Genomic DNA, 9,275 nt, shown 5'->3' with positions numbered 1-9,275 from the left:
ATACATAAATTGATTATATATAAGTTATATAAACTAACATAAACAAGGGAGGCTGAGATCAGTGCTAGATAGAGATCCTCCATTTCTAAAAGCTAAAAAGAAAACAAAAAAAAACCCCACCCACCATGAAAGGGAATATAGCAGAACACATATGGGATGAGGATTATTTGCCCACATCACTTGTTTCTTCATGTATGCTCAGTGTCAAAGGACGGGCAGATGAGCCCTGCCAGATGCAGGCAGGGTTTGTTCCCTGCTCTGTGTGCCCACCCCCCTCTGCACAGCATCTCCTGAGGGAGGGAAACACTTTTGTGAACAGGCTGGGAGGCAAAGGCTGGCTGCCAAGTTTACTTTTCATTGAATAAGTGCTCTCTTGGATCAGCTGCCTACAGGAAAACTAAAGAAACTGTTCAGAGGATTTTGCTGAAACTGTCCTGTAACTCTGCGTTGGGAAGAAAACAGCAAAAAAAAAAAAAAAAAAAAAGGCAGGAGAGGAAAAGCAGCGAGCTAAGGGCGCTGGAGATCCCACCTGCCAAACGCTGGCGGAGCTCAGGGCTTGTCCGTCTGTCTGGCTGCTGAGCCCCAGGATCACATGCATCCCCGTCCTGCCCCTCCCTGCGCAGCGCTCCGTCCCGCCGCGCTCCTCGCAACTTCGGCGAAACTCGCCCGAAGCAGAGGAGACACGTTCCGCAGGCTCCTTCAGCCCTCTGGCTCTCTCGGGAAAGGAGGGGGTTTTCGCCAGCTGCCAAGGCTCACAGTTTTTTCCCTGTTTCCAAATAAAGTTCTGGGACTTGCAGAGGAGATTTTTTTTTTTTTTTTTTTTTTGCAAAAGGAAAGGATAATGATTGCCCTTAGCAAGAAGAGCTCGTGTTCTTCTCAACTCTGCTTCGCTTTCTACGCCCTTGGGCTGGCATTGCTGGGGGACGTGTCCCGGGCTGTACCCATGGACGATCAGGATTATTACCTGCAGGAAATTAGCAACAGGGATCATTATTATTCTTTTCCATATCCCGGTGAAGAGTTTTTTCCTTTCACGGAACAACCCAGAGAGGAAGGACCTATCCATGCTGCAGAGAGAGAGGAGCACCCAGGGTTCAAACCCAGCAGGAAAGAGTTAAAACCGAAGAAAAACAACAAAAAAGGAAAATCCATTATTGAAACTCCACCAGGTAACTTTCCACCTCCTCCTCCTCCTCCAGAGCTTGGAGTCTGCTGAATCTCATGCTGACTGTGACTTGTAGCATTAATGAATATCCAGTTAATGGCAGTCTTGGTAATAATAACAATAAAGGTGCTCGTGGTGAGGATGATGACAACATGTTAATTTTTAAGATCCCACGAAACAGACCTACAGAACTTTTATAGACTTTTTAACCCTTTCCTCATCAAGTAAAGGGATTTCAGAGGGGTAATGTATCAATTATGCTGCAGTCTAGCTGGTATATGAGCTTTTCCTTCTTAGTTACAGTTGACAACTGGCTTGCTGTTAAAGCTGCTGCTCTGTAAGCAAAAGAAAAGAGACAGATTCTGGAGTAAAAGCTGATTGTGTACAGTGACACCTTACTTTATCCCTTGTCATTTTAATCTAAGAGAGGTTCCTGAATTAATTTTACCTATAAACCTGTGAATTTCCTTGAGATTTCACTTTAAAACCCTCCAGAGGAAGATAAGTAAACAAAGATCTTCCCATAAAAGACTAAGCTGTAACAAGCTCAATTTAATTACTGACCTGTAAAATAAAGAAATTAAACAGCAACAAAAATGCCTCATAAGAAAAAAGGCCACCCTTAATTCCATTTTCTATTTTCTGCATTTGTTTAGATGAAAATATGCAATTACTAAAGTTTGCAGAAACTTGCTCAGGTTTATATAATCCAGCTGCTCCCATTAAGAGTTAATTGCACCACCCTGAAAGAAGAGTAATTTCTTTCTGTGTTTCCCAAATGTACAGTAGGTACTTTACTGGTTTTGGACACTCAGGAGGGAGTTCAGACCATGAAAGTTGTAAAATTTGGGGCCAAATCCCACTCCCCTGCAGCAGAACTCCCCTTTACTTCAAAAGGAAACTTTTAGTGTTAACAGCTGGAGGATATGGCACAGAGTTTGCCATTTAGGGCCGTTAATACATGCAGTACAGCGAAACAGAGAAATGAGGGTTGTGGAGGGGATTTAACTTCTCCCAGTCACATCTAGCAGACAGTAAATTAAATATTTGCAGTTTAACGTTAACACTAGCAGAAATTAATTAGCCTTTGATTAGCAAAGATGCAAACTTTTAGAATAATAAATAGTGAGAAGAAAATACAATTTCTGAAGTTTGGAAAGCCATTTGTGGGGCAGGCAGTTTGGATTGGCAGTGCAACTCAAGCCACAAGCCAAGGATGACAGCAAACATACCTTGTCCAGGGGAGCAGAGACACGAGACATTTGTGCCCAGGGGTCCCTCAGGGGCCACCAGCTCCCCAAGCAGACGATACCGCCTGAGCTGTCTCAAGGACTGGCTTATTAAGTTTATTATCTAACTGTGAGCAACACATGGATGTTAAAGCTACCTAATGAGGTACCAGGCTTTTTCTTCTCCAGTGTGATGGAGACAATACAGGGTGGGGTGCTCTGCAGCTCAGCTCTGCTTTCACCTTCCCGGGTGGCCTTTTCCCAATTTCCCCAGCACCATGGCTTCACATATACTCCACCATACATGACAGTGATGGGGATAGCATCCAATCTGTGAGGGCAATGGTCATTTATCTCTACAGACAGGCATCTTCCTTGTTCCCCATGTGCTGCACCAAGCACCTTACAGGGACAGAGAAGGCAGGAGCTGTACCAAAAACTACCTCCATCACTGTGGAACCCTCAGCCCTTCCAAACCTGGCTTGGTTTATGCATAGTAAACACAGTAGTACAAAATTCAAACTGTATTACACTGCTGACCTACTAGGGGAGCATATTGAGGTCTTACAAGAAGCCTGAATGTGGTAATTTCCTTAGGGCGTTTAATTTTACAAATGGAATCACATTCATTTTTCTATACAGGAAATTATGGAAATAGAAAAGAAATAGAATAGGAAAAAAAACACTTCCTCAAACCTTCCCCAGAAACCAGTCCATTGTGTGCCAACCAATTGATATGTGCAGGATTAATCTTCCAATTGACTGTTTTTTAATTTCAGCTCTACCTGACTCTCTGAGTCCAGGGAGTCATTTTATTTCTGCGTTCAGTTGAATGAGGTCCTTCCCCAGCCTCCTGCTCTTCCTTGGCATGGCCAACCCCAAGGTCAAGGGGAACACGGTAGAGGTCTGGGATGCACCCCAAAAGCAACTGGAAACGGCTCGAACCCTCCTTGTGCTCTTTTGACACAGCTGAGCTGCCAAGATCTATGTGCAATAAGAGTTTTTAAAGACTATGAGCTTTTAGAAAAAATAGCCAGAGGTACAACAAGCCACTGATCCCCTCCACCAAACTTTTGCTCCAGCACGTTGACACCAACCCAACAAACCGGCTGTTAGACGGACTTTACCCTGGGAAAACGTCGTTGTATTTCCTCAGGAGCAGCTGAACTATTTTAACTGAATAATCAGCCCACAGGCAAACACCCAGCAAAGGGGACAGTTACCATTTGTTAAAGATGGAAGTGAAAACAGGAGGTTTTTAGCAGGACGTGTCAGGCAATTTTAACCGCAGACAGTGTGAAAAGTTCTGCCTATCATATCTGAAATTTCGCCTTTCTCCTCTCCCAAAGGCAGGCAAGGGCCAGGTCCTGCCGGTGCACTGACTCCAACACTTAGTGCCGTGTCACCATGTCACCAAGGGTTGGTTTGAAACTAAGATCTGGAAATCTGGCCCCTAAATAATAATCCATACCTATAATTTGGCATGTTAAGAGGAGAGCTAGAAATAATAAAAAGCAGTAGCCAAGGAGATATCCACAAATAATATATAAATTATATATTATTTTGTTATTTTTATTACTATTATATTTATACATTATCTGTGTAAATATGTGTTGTGTATATATGTATACATTTATGTGTTTATACATATATCCAGAACCAGAATTAGTATATTGAATGTACAGTAAATACAAAAATTTGGGTTTTGTGAGGCTCACTGGAAGCCGGGGCATGCGGGATTAATTAGTTGTAACAAACAATAGTCTGACTGGGAGCTGGGAAGAGGAAAGCGGAGGAATGGGAACGTGTGATCTGCCCTTTGGCTGAGCAGCTGGTACTGATCAGCCCCAGCTTTGAATCAAAGTTGAAATCAAACAGAGCAGTCTGAAGGACACAACGCAGACCAGATGACATGGACTCGTTTTATTTAAGCTAATTACTGAAGGTGGATAGATATTTTCAATCTGTGAATTATTTATGTAAGAAGAAATCCTACTGATGCCAGTGGATTTGCAGTGTGGTGTTTGTTTTGGTTTTTGGTGGTTTTTTTTAAATTTTTAATATTATTAGAATCAATATTTGCAAATACTCAGTTCAGATAACAGTTAAAAATATCCGCCTGCCTCTCTGCCTTTTAGATAACTCCTAAATGAAGCGTCACTAGGTCATCCTTGGAAGTTGGATTGACATGTCACTGTATATAATATTTCCATCTTTTAATTCCATCCTTGTTTGTTTAGGCTTCCATGAAAAGCCCCTTCAAATCAGGGGATAGTCTCGTTAACACATGTTTTCCTTCTTCCATCCTTGTTTGTTTAGGCTTCCACGCAAAGCCCCTTCAAATCAGTGGAAAGAGTCTTGTTAACACAAATGTTTTCCTTTTGTGAGGCCTTAAATAAAGTTTAATATCTGCTGTCTCAGCTACCATCGGTGGGGCAGAGCCCTACAGATGCTTTGGGGGTCTGTCTGCACACAGGCAAAAATTCCCCACTGAGACATTTATGGGGCTGAGGTCCCCACAAACACTGCTTGGTGTTGTACATCACTCTGGGTCACCACCATTTATTTGCCCCATATTTATTTATTTTTGTGTAATGTTGCCACCTGTTCAACGGCGTAATTCTTAAGGGTTTTGGTTGTTGGGTTTTTTTAATTTATGCAGTGTATAGGAATCTCTTGGATCGGTCAGGATCTCCCTGGACCAGGTGTCTGAGGAGGAGTCAGTATGGGAAGGCAAAAAGAGGAGAAAATGGCCAAGGCAAGCGGACATGGAACTTATTTTGCAGAAAATTTGAGTGTATAAAAAGAGACTGATAGTATGTTAATTGAGATGTTTATCAAGATATGAGATAATTAAGGCTTGGAGAGAGATCAGTGAGTGAATGAGGAGGAAAAACGGGATCACAGAGATGTTATTCAGGAAAAACTGTGAAGATTTTGGTGCAAAATGTGACGAAGACCTGGAGATGTTTATCAAGATATGAGATAATTAAGGCTTGGAGAGAGATCAGTGAGTGAATGAGGAGGAAAAGCGGGATCACAGAGATGTTATTTAGGAAAAAACTGTGAAGATTTTGGTGCAAAATGGTGATGAAGACCTGAAGAGGGTGTGAAGTTAAAAATATGCCAAGTTTATGGCATTATTGGTATTTGAATGGTGAATTTGTTCACTAGGAAGAAAGTATGAGTAAGGCGCTGAACTGATAGCTGAAAGCACCTAAGAAGAGGTCACCAATTTACACCAGGTTTCCAGCTAGAACGGAAGGAAACATAGAAGGAGAAAGCAGCCTGTGAATCAGCATTGCTTGCCAAAATTGTGGGTTTGGATGGGGTTAGCTAGAGCAAAGATGAAAAGGGGGCAGGCTGAAAGCAGAGAGCCAGGCTGAAGGTGTACCTAGAGAGCTAGGAGGAAGCCTAGGAGAAAAGAGAGTTGTCAGAGTCAGAGCTTTCCGAAGATGTTTGAAGTCCGGAGCGTTGAACTTTGCTGGCACGTTGAAGATGGGGTAATGTCTCAGAGCTCTGGCTGGGAACAACTCATTAGAAAGACTGGCAAGGTGCCTTTGAGCGGAATGCAAAGGGCCAGGGCCAGATGGGGCGGGCGGCTGGCGTGGGGCTGGCAGGGAGCGGAGCCGGCAGCGGCTTCTGGCAGGGAGCTGGGCGAGAGGTGTGAAGGGAAATGGGGCAGAGCTGGAAATGGAAAAGAGATTCAGGGGCAACAGGAAACAGGCTTTTGGGTTAGGGAACTGAATCAGAGGGTAAATTAAGGTTGGGGATGACAGCGTACGTGGGCTGGTATTTGAGTGAAGGGTGTTCGGTGATAAATGACTTGTAAAGGAGCTAAAGGGAAATAAGCACAGAATAGTCCATGTGCTGGGTAATTACTAGTGCTGCTGTTTTCTAGCCCATTGGTATCCTCTTTTAACCCTTGAAGCTAGCTTCCATTCCTGAGAAGCCCAGAGAAAGTGGAGCACTCCTGGGACCCAGAATGCAGATTGTGATTTTAAAGCTTTTGCTTAAATTTATATCAGTAACTTTCAAGAATGAGCTCACTGGCCCTAGGTACATATCCTATGAATTTTCATATGACTTGTATCACATCCTAATTGCCAGATGTGACAAGCTAAGATGAAAACATGTGGCTTTTAATCAGCTTGCTTTCATCTTCCAGCTTCTATTTTCTCCTCGGCACTTCTACAAATATGTAGAATAAGGCAGTGTCACATAGCCATGCCTTTGAAGAGCCCATCCTTTAAAGAATGTCACGACAAAAGAGGACAAAGGATGACTAAGAACGAATAATGAGCAATGCCCTCAAAATTGGTCAAACCTTTTTGATTAGCATCTTTCCTTACCCACGGCTTCAATGAATAATGTAATATGAGGAAAAAAAAGAATCAGAATAAACACATTTGATTATGCTAGAGAAAACCGTTTTCCGCGACAATTCTCCTAGCAGCCTTCTCTGAATTCAAACTAATTTTTAAGGTGAGAAAAAATACTTCTTTAAAAAAGGGACGGCTTCACTGAATAGATTTTAATGGTGTGAACCTGAGTCTAGGTTTGTTCCTGAAATGCCAGCATATTATGAGCCACTTATTATTTGAATTCATTCTTGCTTTAAAAGTTTTTCTCTGTTCAGTGAGCTGGCGAGGCAGGTCACTCTGATGGTTCACAATCAAATTTCACTTATTTCTTTTAGTTTTGGAATTAAGACTTCTGTCAGTTGTGTGAACTTAAGAATCTGTCAAAAAGATGAAGTAATGGAAAGTATGGTGCAGAAGACGTAATTTCTTGAGTTTTCAACATCTGAGCCTTTTCTTCCTGAGGTTTTTGATCCTTGCCCAGCTCATTGTCTATGTAAAAAGTAGACTACCACAAGATTTTTTTCTCTGGGTAAAAAATTGAAATTTGATTGTTGTATTCACACATAGTCATTGCTTGTGCTTGTATTGTTCTTATGCAAAGGATGCATCAGATCTGGTCTTCTTGTCATGCCCCTGGTGAGGTTATATCTTGGGGTACTACTTGGTTCATAAAGCAAGGCTTTTCGAAATGCACATAGAAATGTGAGCCTTTAGCACTAGGGGTTTGGGTACTCAAGAAAAACAGGAACAAGCAAAGGTCTGGTGTAGCCAAAATTATTTGCCTTTTAAAAGGCAGCAATTACACAGGCAAAACGCTCCATAGCCTGTACTCTGCTCAAACAAACATTCACCGAGAGAAACCAGAGGTGATGGGAATAATCACTCATGCTAGAAACAGACAATCACCTTTAATCTCCCTGTCCCTGGGAGCTACCTTAGAGGACAGTTTGGTCCTATTTAATCCAAGAGGCCATGAATCAAAGACAACATTCGATTTTCCTTCATTTTTGCATGGGATTTCCTTCTGGGGTGGTCATGGCCATCAAGTCTGTGCAGTCACATTTCCAATGTAGAAATTCTTGGTACCCTAGCTTAACACACTGTCCTCACCCAGGCAAGAATAAAGTGCTTGGAATAAGGGTATTTAGAGGCCAGCCTCAGGACAGGTATCTAACACTGGTTATTTTCCTGGTGAGGACTTCTTTTCCTGAGCCACAGATGATGCTGATCACTGAGCACCACAGCTATCTCCTTCAGGGGCTTGCCCAGCTCCTCTGGAAGCCTTTCTCATTATTTCTGTCAACTTCAAAAGCTATCTAGTGGGGTTTTTGCATATCTGATTAGGTAACGAAAGAAAACTACATTAAACCCGTAGTGAAATACACTGAAATGTTAATTAATTACTTTGGATGTGAACAGATTTCTAATTTCCTTGTAGCACTGCAAGAGGAACATTTATGATAACATTCCCCTGTGGTTTTATCATCCCCGTGTGGGGAAGAACAGGGTGCTCCGGGTGTTTGCTGTGTGCTGGAAGGGATGGAGCACCATCGGAGAGGAGCAAGGTGTTTTATTCTTCGGGCAGTCACCAAGCAGTGCTAAATCAGCTTGACAGGTGTAAAAGGAAAACTGTTTCTCTTTTCTACCCGTAGCTAAAAATGGCAACAAAAAGAAGGTGAGAAAAACAAGAGAGGGAACGATGAGATGCCAGATGGTGACTCTGAGGGTCAGAGTGCCTGTGAAGACATCAGAGGAAGGATGCGGGGATCGTTGAAAGCATCTTTGGAATACTTGGGTTTAGCTGTTAATCTCTCTAGCCCTGGTTGAGTTAAATTACAGAGGAGAGTCTGGTGAGTCTGCTGATAGATATCTAACTCCTCTTTCAGACATAAAACAGTTCCCTTCTGGTGGGTAGCATACTTGTATTGTCAAGCATGGATTTGTACCGTGTTATTATAGGTTAAATAGAGACAAGGGTTTCCACAGTGATCTTCAGCATTGTTCTAAGCAAAAAGAGGCTTTAAAGTGACTCTCTGGTTCTGGAGGGGTATTTAAAGGAGCTATCTTATAGATGGAAATCATGCCCAATACACTCTAAAGCACATTTTACAAGAATGTCTTGTAAAAAATTATATGAGATACTGCTAATATGTGAGAGCTGGAGGAACACATTTTACTCTTGAACTAGGAAGAGTGAGTGATTTCCTATTCTAACACATGAGTGAGCCCCAAAGCTCATTGAATGGTCTGTGTGGGACTGCATCACTCTGGGTCTGTCAGGGTTTGATATTGCAGAAAATGGCAAAAATGTTGGCAAGCTTCAGCAGACCATAGTGACTTCCAGTAACTGTTGCTCATGGGTGAAATTGAACATCTGATTTAGCGGTGAAAGCACCCAGATATAGTGATAAACTTCTGTTTGCTTGTGGTTATTTACAGAATCCTGTAAATGTACAAGTCTGTAAATAATAGTAAATAACACAGTTCTACTCGTGCTTTCAGACAAACCGTAGCAGG

The 9,275-nt window shown here is 42.3% G+C and overlaps 1 protein-coding gene across 1 annotated transcript in view; it reads left to right on the top strand.

Annotated features, from left to right (window-relative positions):
• Positions 1-841: 841 nt before the first annotated feature.
• The window catches only part of LOC104466789 (inactive carboxypeptidase-like protein X2), a gene marked incomplete at its 3' end in the record, with an annotated part of 44,799 nt that continues 36,365 nt past the window's right edge, over positions 842-9,275 (top strand). The window contains exon 1 of the mRNA XM_010080325.1: positions 842-1,169. Coding sequence (XP_010078627.1) covers positions 842-1,169 — 328 coding nt within the window. The remainder of the gene's footprint in view (positions 1,170-9,275) is intronic.

The sequence above is a fragment of the Pterocles gutturalis genome, unplaced genomic scaffold (genome assembly GCF_000699245.1).
Source record: "Pterocles gutturalis isolate BGI_N339 unplaced genomic scaffold, ASM69924v1 scaffold10599, whole genome shotgun sequence".
In the NCBI taxonomy this organism is placed as follows: Eukaryota; Metazoa; Chordata; class Aves; order Pterocliformes; family Pteroclidae; genus Pterocles; species Pterocles gutturalis.
This window is presented reverse-complemented; position numbering and strand designations above follow the sequence as displayed.